The following is a 25,143-nucleotide window of genomic DNA, read 5'->3' as shown; positions in this document are numbered from 1 at the left end:
AAAAGCCCAAAATGATGGTTCAAGAAAGTTGGGTTCCTTTCATACTCCAACAATTGCAGCAGCATTGGTGATTATATTAATGGGAAGGGAGGAAAATGGGGGATAGTTGCACCTTGGATATAAGAAAACTTGATGAATGAAAATGTAAGTTGGCTGTTGGCAGACCTTGAATGCTTTCTTGGATATCTATTATTTTAGAAAATAAAAAAATATAGATATTTTATTAGTAATAAATGTTTCATATAGGTATGAATATAATTTCTACAAAATTGATAAAATAGTTTATATTTTTTTTATTATTTGAGAATTTGATCAACAAGTATATAAACTTATTACTATTTCGATTGTTTTAGTAAACAAAAAAAAGTACATCTATTCTTTCAATTGTTTGAATAAAACTAAAAAAAAGAAAGTAAATCCATTATTTTAAAGAAGTATAAGGCTATAGAACTTTTAATTGTTTAAATAAAAAACATGAAAAAGAGTACACAAATTGTATTAACAAAACAAAACAGAAAAAGATTTGAAATAAGCAAAATGATATAGAAACTTTAATAGTTAGAATAGAAGAATTGAGAAAAAAAAAGTATAGAAATCAAAACATAAAAAAATTGAGAAAAAAAGGTATAGAAATCAAAACAAAAAAACATGAGTTCAGCAACTAAGATGATCGAACTCAGAACCTACGCATTGAAAACGGGGAGCATAACACTTGACCAAAGAAGCCTCTTAATAAAAGTATCTCAATACACAGTATTAGTATTCTAATATGGGTGCAATTGTACCCCCTTGTTCTAAGGTGGATACGCCACTGGTTGATGGGAGGGGATCCTCTGTTGTTCATATATAAAAGTACAGCAGATCCAGTTGTGGCAATTTATTATCCTATAATAAATTGTAGTAGGAGTAGTAATAAACCATGATTAGTCGAGATGTGGAGTTTGATGAAGAAGGAGTATGGGATTTTAGCTCGGACAATGATTTCACCTTCATACCTCCATTTGGAGATCAAAGGACGGATGAGAGAGATGCAACAAGAACAAACAACTCCACCTACATCACCCACATCAGCTGTTGGAGGCTTGTCACCATCTTTCTTGAATGAAAGAGCAACACAACGCACACCGAAAGGTTAGAAGATCTAACCTTATTTTGTCTATTTGCTGATTGTGAACCAGTTAGCTTTGAAGAAGCTACAACAAGTGAAAATTGGCGAGTCGCAATGGATGAAGAGATCAAAGCAATAGAGAAGAATGACACGTGTGAGCTAGTGACATTACCAAAGGGACACAAGGCCATTGGAGTTAAGTGGGTGTATAAAATCAAGAGGAATTCCAGCGGTGAAGTTGAAAGATACAAAACTAGACTCGTCGCAAAAGGATATAGCCCAAGAGCTGGAATCGACTATGACAAGGTATTTGTTCCTGTCGCTCGCTTTGAAACTAGTAGACTAATACTATCTCTTGCAACCCAAAATAGATGGAAGATTTTTCAAATGGATATGAAGTCAGCTTTCTTAAATGGATTTCTTGACAAAGAAGTCTACATCAAGCAACCTGATGGTTATGTGGTGAATGACCAAGAAGATAAAGTTTTGAAGTTGAAGAAAGCCTTGTATGGGCTAAAGCAAGCACCAAGGGTGTGGAATAACATGATCGACATGTATCTTGAAGATAACGGCTTCACCAAATGCCCACATGAACATGCACTCTATATGAAAAGTAAAGGAAATGATATCTTAACAGTGTGCTTATATGTGGATGATCTCATTTTCACAAGAAACAATCCAAACATGTTCGAGGAATTCAAGAAGGCCATGACTAAAGAATTCGAGATGGCATACATCGGGGGCTGATGGCATACTATCTCGGAGTGGAAGAAAAGCAACTCGAACATGGAGTTTTCATCACACAAGAACACTACGCAAAGGAGATCCTGAAGAAGTTCAAAATGGAGGATTGCAAACCAATCAACACACCGGTGGAATGAGGGGTCAAGCTGTCTAAAAATGATAAAGAGGAAAAGGTGGATCCGACACTATACAAGAGCTTGGTTGGAAGCCTACGGTACTTAACTTGCACAAGGCCGAATATATTATACGCTACAGGGCTCGTGAGTTGCTACATGGAGAATCCAACCACTACTTACTTCAAGGCATCGAAGAGGATACTCCGATATCTCAAAGGTACGATCGACTATGGCCTATTAAATTCAGCTACTAATGATTATAGGCTTGTTGGCTACAATGATAGTAATTGGGCTGGAGACACTGATGACCGTAAGAGTACAAGTGGATATGTGTTCTACATGAGAGACACTGCTTTCACTTGGATGTCTAAGAAGCAACCCATTGTCACTTTATCAACCTGCGAAGCCGAATATGTGGCAGCCACCTTCAGTGTTTGTCATGCAGTTTGACTCAGAAGTTTATTATCAGAGCTCAGGTGGCCACAAAATGAGCCAACAACTATTTGTGTGGATAACAAATCGACGATTGTGCTATCCAAAAATCCAGTGTTCCACAACCAAAACAAGCACATCGACACCCACTACCACTACATCAGAGAATGCGTTGCAAATCAGGAGATTCAAGTCGAGTATGTGAAATCGCAAGATAAAGTTGCCGATATTTTCACAAAGCCCCTCAAGTACGAAGACTTTATCAAGATCAAGATGCTACTTGGAATGGCAAATCAAGTTTAAGGGGGTGTTTGAATATTAAAATATAAACTTGATTTTGTAAATATCTAGATATTATGTAGAATTATCTAGAATTGAGGATGGAAATATCTAGATATTTTGGTAGAATTAACTATTCTCTAGAATATAGATATTATCTAAAAATATCTAGATTTTTATAAAAAAATCTAGATATTTTTATAAAAGAATTAAGTAGAGAATTCTAGAATATCTAAAGAGTGCCTATAAATAGGGGTGAGTTGTAACATATTGTAGAAGTTGAGAACTTGAGAAGTTTGAAGAATAGAGAGTTTCTTAGTTTCCCCACTTTATCTCCCCTCAATCATTTTCCATATATTCCATCCATTGTCATCTCAAATATTTCCTTCAAACTAAAATACACCTCCAACATATAGTATCCTATATTTCAACAGATTTTGCAGAATTGGCATTACGGGTGGTGCTAATTTTTGGGGGTTTGGCATGACTGAGCTATAACTATAGAGAGAACGCTTTCATGAGCGAGAGGGCTCACCATCCTCATGAAATGGTATACCTTTACTCCACTCTAGTGCTGACTGTAATAGTCTCATACATACTGAAGCTTCACCAACTAGATTTCAGAGCATTTCTATTGATTGGAGTAGGAAACTTAGTTTAATAATGATAACACAACCTATATTTGACTATGGATGATGCAATCATTTGTATCACTCTCATTGTCAATGGTGTTGTTCCATTTTAAATTGAAGTTAAGTGTTTTGTATGTGCCATGCGATATTCTTGAAATGGAATCATTTGTATCACTCCAAGATCCGAAATTTTCATTTCTGTGAATGCAAAATTTTTAAATTAATCCGAACCAAAGAAAAAAATCGAAAATAGTAATCATTCGTATCCTCCATTGGGCACCGGTAATAAGCCATCTCCTATAACAGACATCAGTAATCAGCCACCTCTTCCACCGAGCACACTTCTTCCACTGGGCACTACCACTTTCACCGGACACCACTTCTTCCGCCAGGCATTACCACTTCCACCGGGCACCGGTAATCAGCACCCGATATGATAAACAGACCGTTGCCTTCCCGACGATACTATGACTTGAAATGAGGCGATTCTCGTTTCAGGAGGCTAGGATCATCCGAAATTTTTGTCACTATCTACGAGTTGGTCTACAAGTTGTGTGTTCAGAGTTTTGATTCCTCTTGGAGTGTTCATTGCATGTCATCACAATTTTAAAGTAACTAATAATTTCCAAGTGTGGGCGACTGTCGAAAAAATATTCAATTCATTAGAACTTATTTTTTTTATAAATCACGTCTTTGCACAATAAATGATTGAGAATGATGATGATATGAAAAAAGAGCCGTGTGACAATTTTTAGTGGATTTAAGTTGGGAACGAATCGACCCTCTGTCCCACAAAAATATAAATATTTGGGACGACACGAAAATTCATGGAGTACTACTTAATTGATAAAGTAAGAGAGAGTTAGAAAGAAAAAGTAATTATATTATTGTTAGTGGAGAATGAAGAGTTACTAAAAATAGAAGATGATATTTTTATGGGACAACCCAAACTGGAAAATATCCTAATTTTTATGGGATGGTAGGAATATTATTTTTCTAATTTGGCTCCTAATATTTAAATAATGTAAGCATAAATCTCTCTTGTGCCAACTAAGTTGGGTCACTTCTTTATGATTCGAAGATTAAGAAATTAAAAAATTGTATTAAATAATAATAATAATAATAAAATTAGTTTAAATAAAGTTGATTTTTAATACACCACTATAAATGAATATGTGGATTCCCTATTTAGTAAATAAAATTCTATTTCCAATATAACATGATGGCTTTCATTCTCCGCCGACAAAATAGGCGTTATGAATAATGTTTTAATTTAACAAGAACGAGTGCAATTTGAAGCTTATTAAAATATTTTAAAAAATTTATCAAAAGCATATACTCCCTCCGTCCCATATTACTCGCACTTTTCATTTTAGGCTATAAAATTGGGATTCATTTTTAGAGTAATTAAATAGAATTTTAAGTGTAATGAGACATAACTTAATAAAGGATCTCTTAACTTAATCTAGTATATTAATTAAATAAATTAATTCTAACTTAAACTATAAATAGTGTAAGTAGTTTGTGATGAGCCAAAATGGAATAATGCAAGTAAGATGTGACGGAGGGAATATTTATTTTTTTTAAAAATAGCACTGATGCTCTCGCTAATAAATCTAGTTGAATTTGGCCGGTTCCAAGTTTTTGAAGAGAACAAAATATATACTCCTAGTTTCCAATTATTTTCTTATCATCAGTTACAAATTTTATTTTTCTAAATACTATGAAAATTAAGTAATTTCACTTTACCTAATTGAAAAGAAGAAAAACAAAGTAATAGATCTCGGCAGCTGTAAGTGACGAAACCAAATTTCAATACAATTATACTGACGGTTAACCGAAAATATAACAGAACTTGCTCATGAGAAAAAACAAATTGCTCTACTAAATATCTTTCTATATTTATTATGAAATCTTAGAGAATTGGGCATAATTTTGAATTATGAATTGGGCATAATTTTGGCTAAATCTTCAAAATCCACCTGTATTAGCCAATAGACAACGTAATGCTGTTAAAATTAAAGTGTCAATTATCAATTATTTGAAAATGCCTCACCCTTATGGTACACGAAAAATGCCAATATGAATAAATATGAAATTTTTGGTATGGTGAGAATTTTTGGTTAAGTCCATTTGTTTGTCCGAAATGTAAAGTTGACAAAGAATATGAATTCTAGGAATATAATTTCTGATCATTTACTTTCCTGTGTTTGGAAACTTGACAATAGTTTGAATTTTACATTTAAATTGAAAAATTAAATTATGAAATATAATAGTTAATTCACTATAAATATATGCAAAAAATATATATTATCGACATTATTATCATGAAATTAGTTTTCATTGTATAATTCTTTTGATGATGTGCTAGAATGTACAAGAAAATAGCAACTTGTTCACCAATAGTTAGATTACTAGTAGGCCTTAGTCTTCCAATCGTTTCAAGCATGATAACTAATCTTTTAAAAGCATGTTTGGTATGGTAGATAACTCATATAGGGATGAAATTCTATGAACAAAAAGGTCTTGTTCATGGAATTCGGGTATACATAGATACGCATTTAACGCATTTAACAAAAAGGTCTTGTTCATGGAATTTAATCCCAAAATGAGTTATCTACCCTACCAAACATGCGTTAAATGCGTATCTATGTATACCCAACTTTTCATAACATGTGGCATCACTGTCATAGATCAATCTATGAATGTAGTGATAGTTCACAGAACGTAGGGCCTTTGAATAATATTTTTGATAAAATGTGTAGTGATAGTTCTAATCACAAACATCATGAGCTTCAACATAATCATTCTCTTTTTTTTCGCATACAAACTATAAGAAAAAGAAGTTTCTCTGCTTTTGATTCTATTGTTGTCATCTTTCAGAGATACCCTAAGAAAGTAAAAGTAAATATAATAAAGTTTTCAAGCATAATCTCAAGCATAGTCTAAAGAGAAACAAAGTATAAAAGCTTAGAAATAAAAAACAGGAAGCTTGATCAATGTATGCAGACAAACATTGAGGCAGTAGCATATAAAATTGTGGGTAACTATATGCGCACACAAACTCTATAAAATTGAAGAAATTGAGAGTTTGATATACTTTCTCCGTCTCATAAAAATATGGGCAATAATTATGGCACAAAAATTAAGACTGAATTAAGGCTGAAAAAGGGTGTTTTATTATCATGGAAAATTGAGTAATAATAATATGTGCAACACTATATCAATCTTAAAATTATGTGAAATTTACTAATATAGCCCTCAACTTTGGAAACAAAGATAATGACAGAGGATAGTTTTGGAATTTCCTACTATAGTGTGGCTTTAAATAACAAACCAAATATGTGATATTAAAAACTATAGATAACATACCATCAATTCAAACACCACACATAGAAATGGAAAACCAAGAAAAGCATTTTTACAAAATAATTTTGTTCTTATCTAAATGAAGAGGGAACTACAAAATTAAACCCAGAAAATAAGTTTTGCACATTTTTAGTACCCAATATTTACAAAATTACATTTTCAGTCAAAAAGTTTTATACATCCCAAATTCAGTCCCGATTTTTACTATTCTACCATTTAGCTCTTGAGGGGTATATTTGTCCATTTAGTTTGATTTGAGGACCAAACTTGTGATTTTTGAATGTTTATGTACTTCTTTTGTAATTTGTTGAGGACCAAAATTTTTTGTGGTATTATTAAATTTTTATATATTATCTTAAAATAAATTATTTAAATCTTTGTAGTGTTATCTAAAAATAAATTATTAGAATCTTTGTAGTAGTATTATGTAAACTATTGCATTACAATAGAAAAATTAATATGTATTTGTAGAGAAAATATTGAATGTTTATTCTTAAGTATTCATTTTTAGTTTAATGATTGATTGCAACAATAATTTATAATTTGTTAGATACCGATTTTTCTATATGAATCAAGTTGTAATTTATTTTGACTTAAATTGAATTGAATTGTAGTTTATTTTATTTAAATTATTGTTGCAATCAAGCATTAACTAAAAATGAATCCTTTAAAAAGAAGCCATTCAATTTTTGGTATTTCCCACAAACTTTAAAATTGGTCTACAATATCACAAACTTTACATTTTGTTTGTTATTTCTCATGACAGTTAAATCATCATATCCGACTAATTTACGTGCGTTTTTACCCTACTTGGTACTACTAGATCAACGTGCTTTTTTACGTGGCTTTTATCCTACCTACCAAAAACTTAAAAAATGGTCTAAAATATCGTAAATATTTCACGATTGCCCACGTAGAATTAGTTTTTCTCCGAAGATATTTTATTTGAATTGAGATGAGAAATAACAAACAAAATTGTAGACCAATTTTAAAGTTTGTGGGAAATACCAAAATTTGGCCAAAGTTCATGGTTTTAGAGACCAATATCCCTTTTTAAATAATACTACAAATGCATATTAATTTTCCGATTGTAATGCAATAATTAAAATAATATTACAAAGGTTTAAATAATTTATTTTTAGATAACACTATAAAGATTCAAATAATTTGTTTTGAGATAATATACAAAAAATTAGTAATACCACAAAATCTTTTGATCCTTAACAAATTATAAAAGAAGTACATAAACATTAATAAATCACAAGTTTGGTCATCAATCAAACTAAATGGACAAGTATATCGCTCAAGGGCTGAAGGGTAGAATAGTAAAAATCGGGACTGAATTTGGGATTTATATAACTTTTTGACTGAAAATGTGTTTTGTAAATATTGGATACTAAAAATGGTCAAATCCTATTTTCTGCATACTAGTTTTGTAGTTCATTCATAAATGAAAGATAAACTTAAATTCTAATTAAAATAGAAATCAGATTTAGTGTATACGGATTTGTAATTCTAAAACCCGTACCATCAACTGCAAAAATTATGACTCGTTGTATATAATTAATGAATTTAAAATTTATAATTGTCTACTTCATAGTAATTAATATAATTCTTATAAAAAAATATTCTATATTTAAGATATATAGCTTATGAAAGTTTTATATTTGCAAAGCACATTTAGAAATTAGTGAATTTCATTAGATAAAAAATATGAGACACATAAAATCATAGATTGGATATACGGTTATTTCCAACTATGAATTAATTTTCTAAAATGAGAGATAATTTCATTATATGAAATATAAAAATCACAAATATAGTATAGTATTAATAATAGTATTATATATCTCTCACGGTTTCAGCCATTTCGTTTTCATCCGGCGTAGTTTCCTGATTTCCCCCAATTCTTATAACCCTAATTCTATCATAACCGGAATCCTCTCAATCAGCCATGGCGAACTCCAGAGAAGCCGACCCCAATCTGGGGTATTTGACGAAGAAAGAAACGGAGGTGAAGCTGCCCCGACCTACTCGCGTCAAGAACAAGACGCCTGCTTCGATTCAAATCACTGCGGAGCAAATCCTTCGTGAAGCTAGAGAGCGTCAGGAGGCTGAAATCCGCCCCCCAAAGCAGAAAATCACCGACTCCACCGAGCTCGGCGATTACCGCCTCCGCAAACGCAAGGAATTCGAAGATTTGATTCGAAGAGTGCGGTGGAACAAGAGCGTGTGGGTCAAGTATGCAAAATGGGAAGAATCTCAGAAGGATTTCGCCCGATCTCGCTCAGTGTGGGAGCGCGCGCTCGAGGTGGATTACAGAGACCACACACTGTGGCTCAAGTATGCTGATTTTGAGATGAAGAATAAGTTTGTGAATCACGCTAGGAATGTGTGGGATCGCGCAACCCAGCTGCTGCCGAGGGTTGATCAGCTTTGGTACAAGTACATCCACATGGAGGAGGTTTTGGGGAATGTGGCTGCGGCTAGGCAGATTTTTGAGAGGTGGATGAAGTGGATGCCTGATCAGCAAGGATGGCTCTCCTATATAAAGTTCGAGCTTAGGTATAATGAGGTCGAGAGGGCTAGAGAGATTTTTGAGCGCTTTGTGGACTGTCACCCCAAGGTCAGTGCTTGGATTAGATTTTCTAAGTTTGAGATGAAAAATGGGGAGATAGCTCGTGCCAGGAATTGTTACGAGAGGGCTGTTAATAAGTTGGGAGATGACGAGGAGGCAGAGGAGTTGTTTGTGGCTTTTGCGGAGTTTGAAGAGAAATGTAAGGAGACAGAAAGAGCTAGATGCATATATAAGTTTGCACTGGATCATATTCCAAAGGGACGGGCAGAAGAGCTGTACAAGAAGTTTGTTGCGTTCGAGAAGCAATATGGTGACAGGGAAGGAATTGAGGATGCTATTGTTGGAAAGAGGAGGTTTCAGTATGAAGATGAGGTCAGGAAGAATCCTCTTAATTATGACGTATGGTTTGATTATATTCGTCTTGAAGAGAGCTGTGGGAATAGGCAGAGGATTGAGGATGTGTATGAGAGGGCAATAGCAAATCTGCCTCCTGCTCAGGAGAAGCGCTACTGGCAGCGATACATATATATGTGGTAAGGATACTTTAACCTTACATGATCATGCCTGTATTGTATGTTGAGCAAAGGGCTTGGCTGTGATTCATATCTGTTTTGAATTTGTGATATTTTCAGGATTAATTATGTTTTGTATGAGGAGCTTTATACCCAGGATGTTGACCGAACAAGAGACATATATAAGTAAGATCCCATTTGCTATTATCCATATAAGTTGATGTTATAAAAGAGTTCATTGAGTTTATTATCCCTTTTATTTTCACCCAATCACCCTCCTGGATTGATGACAACAGTTAAAATAAATGGTCATGTTTGTTGTACATCCACTTTTTTAAGTTTACTGTCTATGCTGTCTTGGAATGTTTGATTAGTGGAAATACGATTTAGAATATACATGCATTTCACTTGACTGTGTGACGAACTCACCTGAAGCTATAGGACATTGTATATGAATTGTATGTAACCAATATTCTGGGAAAAGTCTGTTTGTATTGGATTTGTGGTAAGCTTGATTAAATCTGTTCTGAGAAATTCAGTAATAGAATCGCCAGTATGTATATACTTTATACTTTTGCTTTACCCGTTATGTGGATAGCTTTTAATGGTTCTGGCTCCTGATCCTGATACATTTCTGAACTGAGCAGCTTGTGCCTGAAGATGATTCCTCATGAGAAGTTTTCTTTTGCAAAGATATGGCTGATGGCCGCACAATTTGAAATACGCCAATTAAATATTGACCAGGCTAGGAAAATATTGGGGTCAGCAATTGGTATGGCTCCCAAAGATAAGGTATGCTACTAATTCCATATTCCTTATTTGGTTCATCCACTGGCATTCCTCAGACTGCACCCTAAATGTGTTATATTGCAAACAGATCTTCAAGAAGTACATTGAGATAGAGCTACAACTTGGCAACATAGAACGGTGCAGGAAACTCTATGAAAAGTACTTGGAGTGGTCTCCCGAGAACTGTTATGCATGGAGCAAGTATGCTGAGTTGGAGAGGTCCTTGTCAGAAACTGAACGTGCCCGAGCTCTTTTTGAGCTTGCAATTGACCAACCTGCTCTAGATATGCCAGAGTTACTATGGAAGGTACACAATTTATTCATATTGAAAACATTGCATGTGTTTGATATAAATGACTCTGTAGTGAGTTGACTAGGTATGTTTTTTGATCTTCTACCTATTTGAAACAGGCATACATTGATTTTGAGATTTCTGAATCCGAATATGGAAGAACTAGAGATCTTTACGAGAGGCTGCTGGACAGGACTAAACACCTGAAGGTGTGGATAAGTTATGCCAAGTTTGAGGCTTCTGCTATGGAAGAGGTCCTTCAGGACTCAGAGTTGTCTGAAAGTGAATATAAGAAAAAGTGCCTTCAGCGGGCCAGAGGTAAGAAATTACAACGTTCTTGACAAGTAAATTTTTTTTAATGATATTTTCTAATATAGAGTATTTGGTGATCTCACTTTCTCCCTTTCTTCAGGTGTTTTTGAAAAAGCCCTTAGCTATTTTAGAACTTCTGCCCCTGAGTTGAAAGAGGAAAGAGCAATGCTTTTGGAAGAGTGGTTGAACACGGAGAAAAGTTTTGGTGAGCTTGGTAATGTGGAGTTGGTTACTTCCAAGCTTCCAAAGAAACTAAAGAAGAGACGTCACATTGAAACTGAGGATGGTCCAGCTGGGTATGTATTTTATTTATCTTTTCAGTTCATTTTTATTTCTGAAATTGCTGATCTATCTGTACTTGGCAATTTCTCTCTGTTAAAAAAAAATGGTATGGGTTACTGACCCTTATTTTATGACTATGGAAAATCATGTAGCTCCAGCCGCATCTTTATTGGCTGCTTGGGTTTGTTAGCACTTGATTTCTTTACCTAAATTAAGTTCTGATTGTTATTTACATGAATGTTTCTCCGAATTGGAATGCTTTCTCCCTGACTAATGAAATTTGGTAAAACATGGAAAGAATCAATGTTTTCCTGCTGCAATGAAATCATGGTTTGATTTTATTTCAATGTGAGAAATTCTGATGTTTTGATATGGTGCAGTTATGAGGAGTATATTGACTACCTATTCCCAGAAGAAACACAGACCACAAATCTCAAAATTTTGGAAGCGGCGTACAAGTGGAAGAAGCAGAAGGTCGTTTCTGACGATGATTAGTTGGGTAACAACTGACTGCTGTGGCCATTTGATCTTGTTATTAGTGTTGGCTTTGACATTTCTGTATGTAGTATGTATGGCAATTTGCCGATGTACACAAGATTCTTAAGCTGCAAAGACAATTTTGAAATTAATCTGTTTCCAGAATTTTTTGGTGTGAGTTTTTATTAATATGGGAAAATAATAATAGGAAAGTACCTCAACTCTTAGATTTTTATCTCTAGCTTTTTTAAGTATTCTTTTTCCTACGTTTTTATAGTGTTTCTATTCAGTTGTGTTTTTTGTAATGTACTTCCTGCATCTGCAAAATATCGTATGAGAGAATTACATGAATTTTAAGAAATGTAGTTGATGAGTCATACGTGGTAGAATATATTTTGAGGTGATATGTTTTTCAATGGTATATGACTACTAATAAAATGCATTATGATTATTTCCCCTTCACGATGGGGGCACAAGACGTTAGAAGCTCCAACATCACCACTCCAAAGCTGTACATGTCTGTCTTCTCGGTCAGCTGCTGCATCATGTAGTAAGTAACCCTAGAGAAAGAAACTCAGTCAAAATTTGAAATGTACTGGTACATGATATTCACCATTGTGCCTTTGACATTGGCTTACACAATCTGCTACTTTGGCATTCAAACGATCATCCAATAAGATGTTGTTTGATTTGATATCTCTATGTTTGCTTGCTCGTGCAAATAGTGCACCCCTCTCCAATCCAACCTGATCCCCGTTTTCCCTGCAACTCATCAGACCTCCTAACGTAAGGAAAGAAAGCTGCATCAATCATCATCTACCTTCTTAGCATACATGATCAATTTTGGTATGCGTTTCCATGGAAATCAAACTCATGTGGGGGCTTGAATGTTTGATTACTTAGCATGAAGCCTATTGTTTCAATCCCTGTCCAGCTGACTGTAGGGGAAGATCTCAAGATCCAACTTAAGATAGCCAACGGAATCCGTAGACAGTGAAACTGAGTCAGTCCACTGGTTGGTGTGAGACTTGAATGATTTCATCAGTGCTTGCATATGCACATTGGCAGGTTGGGCTAAGTATTTGAAGAGGTGTGCAGTTTTGCTTTAGCGATGCGTATGTGTCATCGTCAGTAGTCCACTCCTCTGTCATCACCTTCTTCACATATCGGATTTCCAACAAGTCTGAGTTCAAATTTTTGTAAAAATCTTATCCGTCAAAATTATTGGTAGAAACAAGAACAAGATAGCAGTCACAAGTAGAGATGCTTACATAATTTCAACAGTACCAAAATTATGCAATAAATATGATACTCACACAGTTTGCAGCTGAGAAAGGCTAAACAAAGTATCAGGCAGTTCTCCTCTAATGTGTGTATTCTCCATTATCCTGCAAAGTTTACCATACTGTCATCGTATCATCACGCAAGGAAAGAAAAGATCGACATCAAAATTCAGAGAAATTTAGGGAGTGTAAATTATTTTTGGACCACCCTCATTAAAATTCTTTCTGCGTCCGCGACTGTGTTGTACTACAAGTTTCTTTTGGTGTAATTTACATTAGTATGAGTGGATAGTTTCCTTCATTGCTCTTGACATCAACATGTACATGTAGGGTTGAAACATACATTGCATATGTTGATGAAGATTAGATTTAACTGGAAATTAGCCGAAGCTTGTGAACTTTTTCATCCTTCCTCGAAAAAAATCATTATGAATAATGTTTTCATTCGACAAGTACTAGTACAATTTGAAGCTCTCGCTAATAAGTTTTTCTTATTATCATTGACAATTAATTTTAGTATGTATCTTCATCCTAAGAAAGATAATAATTGAAAATTAAACAATTTCATCAAATTGCTAAGAAAAAATTAAAAGTAAAATATGTCGGCGGTGGTAACCAAAACTTAATAGATTGAAAGTAATCGACGCTTAACAAAAAGGATAACAGAACTTGCAAATGATTTAAAGTAGAAAATACAAGTAGCTCTACTAAGAATTTTTGTAAATTTATTAATGAAATCTGATCAGAGAGGAATAGGCACACCAATCTTCCTTCAATCCATCATTTGTGAATCACTTAGCTTTTGGATCAGGCATAACTTTAGCTATCTTACTGGTAAGTAATCAAAAAATGGGCGATATAAATATTTGAATTTAATTATAAATCTATTGGTATTGATTTTATTAAGATTTTTTTTGGTACCATATCATATTTTTTGTCCAATTTTAAAAAACTATAGTACGTCAAACAATATTCAATAACATTACGTGCAGCCTTGATGGATTGTGTCACATATTATTGTCATTACTTCACGCGCTCAAAGCCTTCAACAAGAAAACAACTCCGTTTCCACAATACAAACGCCCACGCCCAAATCTATAGATTCACCGCGTCGATATCTCGGCCAAATCCCGGCGAGATCGGAAGCTTTCTCCGTCGGAAGGAAAGTTTCTGTTCAGACTCAGAAGCCGCCTTCTGCTTGCTTGACCGATGGCTCCGGTTTCGGCTCTCGCCAAGTACAAGTTAGTGTTCCTCGGAGATCAATCCGTCGGAAAAACGAGTATCATCACTCGGTTCATGTATGACAAATTCGACAATACTTATCAGGTGTGGAATCACAAATTCGGCTAGTTAAAGTTTTGCATTTTTTGAATTTAGTCTTATGTTGAAAAGTGTGGGGCTAGAGGAGTCTGGATCTGATCCCTAATATCACTAATTAGCTATTGGCACGCAGTTTATTCCGTCCAGATCTTTGTTTTTTTCTGCTTTTTTGCTCGTAATTTTGTCAATACTTCAATCTCCAAACTTTCATTGATCTGCTGCTGCGGTTACAGAATTTTGTAATGTCGAGATATATGATCTTAGTTGGATCCATCTCTTATGCAATTAATCGAATGATTCTTCATTTTTCTGTTGTGATTCGTAGTAGTGTTATTTTTTCTGCATCTTAGTTTATTGGCTCGTGTCAGTTGAGCTGATTTTGTTAATAAGTTCAATAATAGGTGTTTTGGAGATTATGTGTTCTTTTGTTTTGTTACACATCAAACAACTGCACTCTTAGTTCATCACAAATTAGAAACTAAATATTCTGCTCGATTTAAAATAAACAACACCCGGCAACTAGACAAACGTGGAATAAGTGATTGCAGTTATCTAATGCTATATTCAAGGAATCAGGGAATAAATGATTGCAGTTATCGAATGCTATATTCAGGGAATGTTTTAGTTCACTTTTGTTCATATTATCAATAGAACCTTTGTCTGTGACTGTATAATATGTAGAATAAAAAATTTCATCTTACTTGTTTGCCTTTTATTTTTGTTTAGGCAACTATTGGTATTGATTTTCTTTCAAAGACAATGTATCTTGAAGACCGGACTGTACGTTTGCAGCTGTGGTAAGATACCCTTCTTCAATGGATGATTTCATGAATGCTTCCTAAAATAGATTTTATATATGCATTCTTGTAGAAATAATTTGCCAAAACAATATACTCTAGAATCTAGAGGTTTTTGGTATGCCTATTTTTGTAGCTTATCATAATTGAGTTTTCTAACTGCAATCAAAGTGAAATTTTAAGTGGTTCTTAGTGCCAGTGTGCTCTTGGGTATTCCATTCCTGCCTGGCACATACCTATGATTCTACCATGTATTCCACTTTTGCTCGTATTTGTTTCTCAGTTTCTTTCTTGTAGAGAAATAATCTTCTAATCTGTTCATGTTCAGGGATACTGCTGGACAAGAAAGATTTAGAAGTCTCATACCAAGCTACATAAGGGATTCCTCCGTTGCTGTCATAGTATATGATGTTGCAAGTATGGCACTATATCTCTTATTTAATTTATAGTTTTATACTGCATTCGATGATGCATGATTGGCTCCAGATGTACTTTTAATTTCATACCGAGAAGTGGAAAGTACTTTTTCTCTTATGCTTCCTGCTGGCTTGTAGATCAAAATATTCCTTAATTTTCTAGTACTGATTATAATCCCTGGCTATTAGGCCGACAATCCTTTCTTAACACTGCAAAGTGGATCGAGGAGGTTCGCACTGAGAGAGGAAGTGATGTTATAATTGTTCTAGTTGGTAACAAAACGGATCTGGTGGATAAGAGGTAAACTCCATTGTCTGTAGTCATTTTCTCATATATGCATTTCAAATTGCAATATAACTCTCATATTTCCCAACTATTTTGGTATAACACTTAGAACTAAACCAAACATTCCGACTAACGTTGCAACCAGTTGCCTTTATTTATGTGTGGGCTTCCTTCTAACCATCCATCACTGTCTTTCATTTTTATCACATCCATAAGAGGTTCCAATTTAAGCATGCTATTTTGTATTGAAGTATATCAAAAGTTATTCGAAAAATATCCAGTAGTATTGTATAGATTGGTATAGGATTTGTTTAGGCCTGATTGGTATAGAACTATTAGAAATTAGTTTGTACTCATTGGGTCGACGCAGACAGTTTAGAAACGATGCTGCAGATTTGCTTCTGGAATGCTAGACCAGACCTTTTCAAGACTCATGCTTGGTAGTTGGGTTCATAATTCTGATCTTAATGTTGCTTGCTTTGACATATGTCTATATAAAACCAATTCTGAAACAATGTACTAGTACTTGTAAGAAAAGCTATTATTTCAAATACATGAGGTTGCTTTAGTAAAAGTCTGAAAGCTGGGATAAAAGGCAGTGTAGCTTTGCTTCAGGAAAGTAGTGAAATATGTCATTTGCCTGATATTCACTTAACAAAGCTGTTTTGGTTTATAGTGAGCTTCCTACTTAAGAATCTAAATGTTGCTGTGTAACGTTGTAAGCTTTTCTTTATCATTACTTTGATGATGTTTATACTGGTGTAACCATTTGATAACTATAATAGGCAAGTTTCAATCGAAGAAGCAGAGGCTAAAGCTCGTGATTTCAATGTCATGTTTATTGAAACAAGTGCAAAAGCTGGTTTCAACATAAAGGTAACATACATACTGCACTCGACCTTGTACTGCTGCAAATTGCTTTGTTTGTTATACACAACTCAAACTGCTAAATCTTGTTTTTCAACGAGGAATGTGCCTCACTAAAGTGAAAATATTATGATGCTGAGCTTTACATATGTGCAGGCACTATTCAGGAAGATCGCTGCAGCCTTGCCGGGGATGGAAACTCTGTCATCAACGAAGCAAGATGAGATGGTTGATGTCAACCTCAAGTCTAGCAACGCAAACGCATCCCAGTCACAACAGCAGTCGGGAGGTTGCGCTTGCTAAAAGGGTGAACCGGAACATTGGGTTGCGCTTAAGATATATTTTTAATGGATGGAATAGGTATCTGTAAAGAGCCTTCTACCTTGAGCATTGAATTTTGTTTGTGATTGTCGAGAGTATTTCAAGTCGTTGGATGCATTGGTCGTTGATGTTCACTTTTTTCTGTTTCTCTTCTTAAACTTGTACCCATGGTAATTGAATTTGAGACTGCATATAGTCATACTTTCTTCTTTCTGTCACATACTCTAGTATTGCTCGTTTAGTTTCTACAAGTAACTTCCCTTTTTCCTTATATTTGTAATGTTTAATAGTATGTTATTTAGTGATAATTGTTAGTGTCATCTATCTGAAAAACAGTGTTTTTTTTGTGATGTTCAAAATGACTGTGTTTATTAAAATGAGAATAGATAAAAAAAAAATATATCTAAAAGAAACGAGGATGAGATAATTGCAGAAATTGAAATTTCGTGGTTTAATTTTTTGTTTCCGATCGTTCCAATTTCCCCTAGCGGGAATGCCCAAGAGGAATCCATATCTTCTCTCATATTCAGTTTTTTTTTCCTTCGTGTGTGCATGTAATCCTTCTCTCCACTGCAAATCCTTTCTCCGGCTATCATTCCAATCCAATTAGGGCATCCACAATCAGAATAGCCCAGCCATAGCTCAACCACAAACTCCTCCTGCCACATCATCAGTACTAAAAATCCTCCTGCCATATCATCAGGACAAGCAAATAGTCCAGCAATAGCCTAGCCACATCACTCAAAATTATATAAAACAAATAATTGACAATCACACAAAATACGGAATTAAATTTACGACACAGATACGGGAAAATTCAATAATATTATTTAAATTAAAAAAAAGTACATTAAAAAAAATTACATTAATTTTAAAAAATTACATTATTTAAAAAAAAATCCCGACCTCCGCCTCACTCCTCGTCTTCGTAGCCCCCGTCGCCGTCGCCTCCGTCGCCACCGTCGCCGCCGCCTCTGTCGCCGCCGGTACCCCCCGTGCCGCGGTGGCCTTCAAATCGTCACGCATGCTCACGAGCAATGCGTGAAGAAAACTCTTCTCCTCGGGGTCCTCTGCCGCCTTCCAATCAGCTAAGATCTTGACCATCTGAGCACGCGTTTGTTGACGCGCGAAGAATTTGAGATCCTCTGTCGACTGGCCAAGGGGGGATACCGACTGGACCTCCTGGGACCCCCCGGCGTCCCCCTCGCCTCCCGTTGCGCCCGCCTTTGACCAATAGGGCCAGTTCGGCGAGCGAACGATGGAGGGGACGGGAGCTCCTGAGCATCCTCGAGGAGGTCGTGGGAACCGCCGCTGCTGCCGCTGTAATCACCGGTATAGTTCAGTCGTTGCTTCTTCGGCCAGCCAGCGTCCACACCTGCCCGGAACTTCTCGGAGTCGTTCAGCACCTCATAGCAGTTCCAGTAGGTGAACTCCTTATGCAACCCGGGCTGGGGGAAGGCTTTCTCCGCTATCCTCCAGCAGTCATCCTCCGTTTGGCCACTGCTCTGCATGCCGAGGGCGTTGGCGTACAAGCCCGAAAATCGGGAGAACCCAGCCCTGATTCGGTCCCACGCCTTCCGACACTCCTCCCCGTTGCGCGGCCTCCCCTTTGGGTAAAATGCCTTGTAGGCTGCTGCTATTTTGAGCCACATGTTGACGATCCTCTGATTGTTCGAAGTGGGGGGATCATCGCAAACACTCACCCACGCCTTGGATAGCGCGACGTTCTCCGCATCCGTCCACTTCCTCCGTACCGAGCAGTCTTCCTCACCCGGCTGCGACGACTCGCCGACCCTCTTGCCCTTTCCCTTGCCCTTGCCCTTCTTCTTTGGGGGGCCCCGACCCCGCCCTACTCCCCCCGTTTGAACGGGAGTTTCAAGAACACCGAGAAGATCAAACCCCAACTCCTCTAAGGAGAAAGTCTCATATTGCGTGAACTGCGCCTCCGTTAGGGTCGATGTATGCAAAGAAGCAGTCGAAAAATCAAAACTGGAGCGATAGACGTTTTTCCCCCCGGCGTCCCCTGCGTCGCCGGTACCCCCCCCGACATCATCTGCATCCCGGGTGCCCACCCTGGCATCGCCGGTAACCCCCCCGGCATACTCCCCCCGGCTGCCATCCCGGACATCATCTGCTGCCACGGGTACATATTGTAGTACCCGGGCATCGGACCCCATCCACCTCCCACGGGTACCGGGGAGTTTGAGACCCGCTCGTCATTGGAGTACCTTCGTTGTTGTTCTTCATTTCACGTTGTTGATCTTGTACAGAAATTAAGATAGAGAAAGTACTCGTTAAAACAAGTGGTGCGAATGAAAATGACGTGCAAAGCGCGTATATATAGTGTTTCGAAAATTAAAAAAAAATATTTCGCTGGCCGATCGCTCGCCGGTCCGGAGCCTGCAATGGCGGCGAGCGGACCGGCAAGCGCATCGGCTAGTGCTCGCGGATCGGCATGCGCTCGCCGATTTTTTCTCCGAAATGGCGCTCGCCAGTTACAATGGTCTGTCGAGCGCCGGAGATCGGCTAGCCGGTCCGTTCACCGCCATTGTGAATGCTCTTATCCAATCAAATCCATGTATTTGATCAAAATGAAAAATTATTCTTTTAGTCATTACAGTATAAATGGAGTACTACTATATGAATATTCATCGTTAGATAATTTTTTTAATAAAAAATATCGAATATTAGTACATTAATTCATTTGCGAACAACTCTATCAATTGTTGATTTTTTTTCGTGTATATTTATATAAATAGAAAAGAAAAAAAAATTAAAGTATGTCATAAATCCCAAATAGTGAAGCGACAATTCAATGATTCTCAAAAGATTAATATTACTCATATTACTCCATCTGTTCCTTGTTAATTGAGGTTTTCTTTTAGGCATGGAGATTAAGAATAGTATGTTAGGTGGATGGTGAATAAAGTAAGAGAGATGACGAAAAAATAAAGTAAGAGAGAAATGTTACTTTTGCTAAAAATAGAAATGACTCAATTAATTTGAAACTTTATAAAATAGAAAAATGACTAAGTTATGAAGGGACGAGGGGGAGTACTAGTTAAATATATACTCCATCTGTTTCCTAAAAATAAAAACTTTAGAAACGCTACGGATATTAATGCATATTAACAAAATAAGAGAGAGGAGATGAAAAAAATGGGAAAGTAAGATAGATGAAGAGAAAATGGTGGAATTAGTGTTAATGGATTGTGGGGTTGATTTCCTTAAATGAAAAGTTTTTACTCCGCCCGTACACAATTAATTGACACTAGTTTCCTTTTTAGTACGTGCAAAATTAATTCACATTCTTACTTTTTATTACTTTTGGATCTCACATTCCATTAACTTATTATACTCACTTTTTATTATAAAACTAATACTCCATCCGTCTCCTCATAGTTGAGTTTTTTTTTCATTTTGGGAAGTTCCTTCATAGACTCATAGTTGAGTCATTTCTATATATGGTAACACTTTTTCTCACTTTTAATTTATTCTTTCTTACTTTATTCACTTTCTATTCTATTATTTCTAAAAAAAATTCTCTCTTACTTTTTTATCCATGTATTAACACTAAACATCTATTTATTAAACTTTGTGCCGAAAGTTCAGTCTCAACTATGAGAGAACTAAGAAAATATATAAAAATAAGACCCCATTCTACTATCTTTTTCGATCCACTTACACTATAGTATTTCTTTTTATGCCGTGCTAAGAGCATCCGCAATGGCAGACTTCCGCGCGGATGTCAGACCAGCGTGCGCGACGTCCGCGCGAGACGTCCACCATTGTGCAACTGTTTAGCGGATACGGACGTCCGATACGGACACCACATGTCCGCGCCTTTCCGCTGACGTCCGTCGGGACGTCCGCCATTGCGTTGACTCCCACGGACGTCGGCGTGGAATTCCGATTTTTTCATTATTTTTTTTGAAAAAATACTATAAATACGTCTCGTTGCATTTCATTTCATTCGCACCACTTGTTTTAACAAGTTTCTCTCTCTCTAAATTTCTTTTATATTTCCATAATGTCTGGTAGTGGTAGTGATAGTGGTAGTGGTGGTGGTGGGCATTATGAACACATGATGCGGATGATACACGCACGTGTGCGGGAGGCAGCGGAGAGGGAGGAACAAGCTGCCTCGGCGCCGGCGGTGCCTCGACTCATCCATCGTCGCACTATAGTGCCCCGGGATCACCTCGTTGCCCACAGTCGGTTGTACGAGGAGTACTTTGCGCCGGAGCCACGGTTTGGGGAGAACCTATTCCGGCGACGGTTTAGTATGCATCGCCCGCTCTTTCTGCGTATCGTGGGCGCTTTGGAGCGTCGATACGGGTATTTTAGGGTGCGGGAGGATGCGGCTGGTAAACCTGGCCACACGCCGATTCAGAAGTGCACTGTCGCAATTAGGAAGTTGGCATACGGAAGTACGGCCGACATGTTCGGCGAGTACCTCCACATCGACGAGACGACTGCTTGAAGTATTTTTGTCAGGGCGTTAGGGAGATATTATTCGGGGATAGGTATCTTCGGAAACCTACCCCCGAAGATTGTCAGACTCTGCTGGATATGCACGGGAATCAGCCCGGGTTTCCGGGGATGTTAGGCAGCATAGATTGTATGCACTGGGAATGGAAGAACTGCTCCGCTGCTTGGAAAGGGATGTACACTACTGGTTTCAAGGTCAAGAATCCCACGATGATCCTTGAAGCAGTAGCTGACTACCGGCTGTGGATTTGGCATGCCTATTTTGGAGTAGCCGGGTCTAACAATGACATCAACGTCCTCTAGTTGTCGCTCCTCTTCAACGACCAGTGCATGGGCGTCGGTCAGGCCGTCAGTTTCGTCGCCAAGGGCAACCAGCACAGTATGGGCTATTATTTGGCAGATGGGATATACCCGATGTGGCCCGTCTTTGTGAAGACGATCAGATGCCCAACGGATGAAAAGAAGATATAATTTGCGCAACGTCAGGAGGCAGCGCGCAAGGATGTGGAGCGGGCATTTGGTGTGCTCCAGTCTCGATGGGCGGCAGTAAAGGGTCTATCACGGCTGTGGTATGTTGACAGCATCGCCCACATCATGTACGCATGTATTATCATGCACAATATGATTGTCGAAGATGAAGGCCCAGCGCTGATCGATTGAGCCAATGATGATGCTAGGGCTGCGGGTCCAAGCCACGACGTGGTTACTGGCAATGTACGCATGGGGATACCCCATGACGATGTCGAGCGAGTCCGTGCATTCGCCGACATGCGCCAAAAACAAGCCCATGTTCGATTCCAGAACGATATAATTGAAGAAGTATGGCAGCGGAGAGGTCGTCGTTGATGCAGTTTTTAATTGTTGAAATGTATTTTTTTTTATTTTGGTGAAATGTACTTTTCTTTTTTTTAATTAATGAAATTTTTATTCCGTATTCGTTTCGAATTTTTCTTTCTTAAATTGTTAAATTGATGAATTTGTGATTTTTTTAATGTGGGAAGTCCATCGGGATGTCCTTGGGGATGTCCACCACTGTGTAATGGGATGTCCGTATGACGTGGCATCCACAGTGGGAAGTCCGTATGATGTGGCAGAAGATGTTTTTGTGATGTCCGCGAGGATGTTCGCGGGGACACCAATGCGGATGCCCCAAGTAAAAAAGGGTCAATATTATTTTGTCTCTTCAAAGATATATTTTTAGTTTTTCTGTTTTTATAGCAGAGTACATATTACTGCATCAAATCAATCCCCATCAACCATCAAGCAACCACATGTTCTTCTCAATCTATTCTTCTCTCTTGCAATCAGACAATTAAATTAACACATTGTTTGGTTCACATCGATTCAGCATAATTAGCATGAATAAAGGTAACACAATGTTTGGATCCATTCAATTTCACTTCTTTCTCAAGCATCCATGATTTTTCCCTCACTACATATTTGATCTTCAGCCACAGCTACCATTCAATCTCTCCATTCCAGTCATGTTAGGTTTGCTACTTCTCTCATCTCTTTCTTTCTTACTTAACTGTATGTGTGTTTTGTCCAAGTTCTAGTTTTTAGTTTGCTTCGCCTGAGATTGATTTCCTTTCCAGCATCTATGAGTTGCAATTCAACAATTTCAGTGTCGATTCCATTTGATTTTATCATATCTGACACTTGTGGATCTACATTGTGTTACTCTGTTTTGTTGGACTGATTTTGTTGTTAGGAAATTCTGTTTTATGATATCTTGAACGATAAATCTACAACTTTTATTATTGTTCCTTTTTTGTGTGGGTTTAATTTTTTGGTCTGCTTGGCTTCTATTTGTGGGACTATCATAAGTTAGACCAGATCACCAATCTTGGGTGTACATATGATGTTCAGTTTTTAATATGGTAAAGGAGATATTTACATGAAGATTCTTGTGAGACTGTTACGGACTCAATTCCCACTTCGGTTGTAAGAACAACATATAGACTAAATGAGTTCTCTCTTCTAACAGACTAGTCTTTTGGGCTGAGTTCTCCTGTTTGGTCGGTATCAGAGACCATTTAGTGACATCTTTATGCCAAAAACATCAGTTTCAGTTTCTTTTAGCTTGATGAAGATTGTGTTTTTATTTACACTAGTTATGTTATGAACATTTGGAACTAATCTATGGCAGATAATCAAGTTCCGATGTTGGCAAACGATGGTTATCACCAACCACTTCACAGGCTTAATCGATCTCAATGGTGGATTTTCGTGGTATTGAACATCGTATTTGTTATTGTTGGTCAAGCTGCTGCTGTGCTGTTGGGAAGGTTTTACTATGATCAGGGCGGAAACAGTGAGTGGATGGCCTCTCTTGTCCAAACCGCGGCTTTCCCTATCCTTTTCATCCCGTACCTTTTCCTCGACTCCCCTGATAAGTCGTCTACTAGTTTATCAGCGCCACCACCTCCTACGCGCCTGATAGCCTTAATCTACATCGTTGGTGGCGCCATTATTGCTGGAGACAACATGTTGTATTCCATTGGACTGCTCTACCTCTCTGCTTCCACTTACTCTCTCATCTGCGCCACGCAATTAGCATTCAATGCACTTTTCGCCTTCTTCATCAATCAGCAGAAGTTCACTGCTCGGATACTAATTTCAGTCACACTTCTTTCATTATCTGCTTTATTGCTTGCTACCAATGATGGCTCGGATGGACCTTTGAGGGCCTCCCGGGGAGAGTATATCCTTGGAGTCCTCACAACGCTTGCAGCTTCAGCGCTGTACTCCCTCATCTTGTCCCTCATGCAGCTGACGTTTGAGAAGGTTCAGAAGAGGGAAACTTTCTCGGTCGTGCTTGATATGCAGGTTTACACGTCGGTCATGGCAACTTGTGTCACCGTTGTGGGCCTCTTCGCCAGTGGAGAATGGGGGACTATAAGGGGAGAAATGGAACGTTTTGGCAGCGGAGAGGCTTCTTACATCATGACACTGGTGTGGACAGCCGTGGCTTGGCAAATCTCTTCTGTTGGTGTGGTGGGACTGATATTTGTGGTGTCATCTCTCTTCTCGAATGCCATCAGCACCCTCTCTACAGCAGTCACGCCGATTGCTTCTCTGGTTGTCTTCCACGACAAGATGAACGGGCCAAAGATAGTCGCGATGTTGCTGTCATTTTTGGGGTTTGCTCTTTACATTCGTCAGAACTATGTGGATGATCTTGAGGCGAGGAAGAAACAACAAAGTGAAGAAGAGTGTGATGAATTTGTGCAGTAATTGAAGTTAGCATATTGGTTTATTTTTAGTCTATGGTGAATTTTTCCAAACTCAATTATGCAATTGTGAAATAGCTAGTGTGCAGTGTTGTGCTAATAAGCCTTAGTTTCAATTTTTATTTATTTAACTTGACAAAAATAAATAATTTCGATTAGAGATGTACCTATTTTGATTTATGAAATCTTGATTTCCCAGAAGCTAAA

General features: G+C 37.4%; 3 protein-coding genes across 3 annotated transcripts; all 3 read left to right on the top strand.

Annotated features, from left to right (window-relative positions):
- Positions 1-8,550: 8,550 nt before the first annotated feature.
- Positions 8,551-12,074, top strand: LOC121773212 (crooked neck-like protein 1). The gene is made up of 7 exons (XM_042170026.1): positions 8,551-9,791; positions 9,891-9,956; positions 10,418-10,562; positions 10,648-10,866; positions 10,971-11,169; positions 11,264-11,459; positions 11,826-12,074. The coding sequence occupies exons 1-7, from the start codon at positions 8,635-8,637 to the stop codon at positions 11,938-11,940; spliced, it is 2,097 nt and encodes a 698-aa protein (XP_042025960.1). The 5' UTR covers positions 8,551-8,634; the 3' UTR covers positions 11,941-12,074.
- Positions 12,075-14,210: 2,136 nt separating this feature from the next.
- LOC121773785 (ras-related protein RABH1b) lies at positions 14,211-17,430 on the top strand. The gene is made up of 6 exons (XM_042170704.1): positions 14,211-14,531; positions 15,252-15,322; positions 15,651-15,739; positions 15,928-16,039; positions 16,810-16,900; positions 17,048-17,430. The coding sequence occupies exons 1-6, from the start codon at positions 14,415-14,417 to the stop codon at positions 17,192-17,194; spliced, it is 627 nt and encodes a 208-aa protein (XP_042026638.1). The 5' UTR covers positions 14,211-14,414; the 3' UTR covers positions 17,195-17,430.
- Positions 17,431-22,926: 5,496 nt separating this feature from the next.
- Positions 22,927-25,143, top strand: LOC121775169 (probable purine permease 11). Its single transcript, XM_042172174.1, has 3 exons — positions 22,927-23,071; positions 23,155-23,194; positions 23,853-25,143. Exons 2-3 carry the CDS (start codon positions 23,188-23,190, stop codon positions 24,938-24,940), a joined length of 1,095 nt encoding a protein of 364 aa, XP_042028108.1. The 5' UTR covers positions 22,927-23,071; positions 23,155-23,187; the 3' UTR covers positions 24,941-25,143.

The sequence above is a fragment of the Salvia splendens genome, chromosome 17 (assembly GCF_004379255.2).
Source record: "Salvia splendens isolate huo1 chromosome 17, SspV2, whole genome shotgun sequence".
NCBI lineage: Eukaryota > Viridiplantae > Streptophyta > Magnoliopsida > Lamiales > Lamiaceae > Salvia > Salvia splendens.
Note: the sequence above shows the minus strand (reverse complement) of the source record. Positions and strands in the feature narration are given on the sequence as shown.

Coding starts and splice junctions, on each gene's coding strand:
- LOC121773785 (XM_042170704.1), top strand. CDS start 14,415: ATGGCTCCGGTTTCGGCTCTCGCCAAGTACAAGTTAGTGTTCCTCGGA. Junction 15,323..15,650: donor ACTGTACGTTTGCAGCTGTG/GTAAGATACCCT, acceptor GTTCATGTTCAG/GGATACTGCTGGACAAGAAA. Junction 15,740..15,927: donor CATAGTATATGATGTTGCAA/GTATGGCACTAT, acceptor CCTGGCTATTAG/GCCGACAATCCTTTCTTAAC.
- LOC121773212 (XM_042170026.1), top strand. CDS start 8,635: ATGGCGAACTCCAGAGAAGCCGACCCCAATCTGGGGTATTTGACGAAG. Junction 9,792..9,890: donor CAGCGATACATATATATGTG/GTAAGGATACTT, acceptor TGATATTTTCAG/GATTAATTATGTTTTGTATG. Junction 11,460..11,825: donor ACTGAGGATGGTCCAGCTGG/GTATGTATTTTA, acceptor GATATGGTGCAG/TTATGAGGAGTATATTGACT.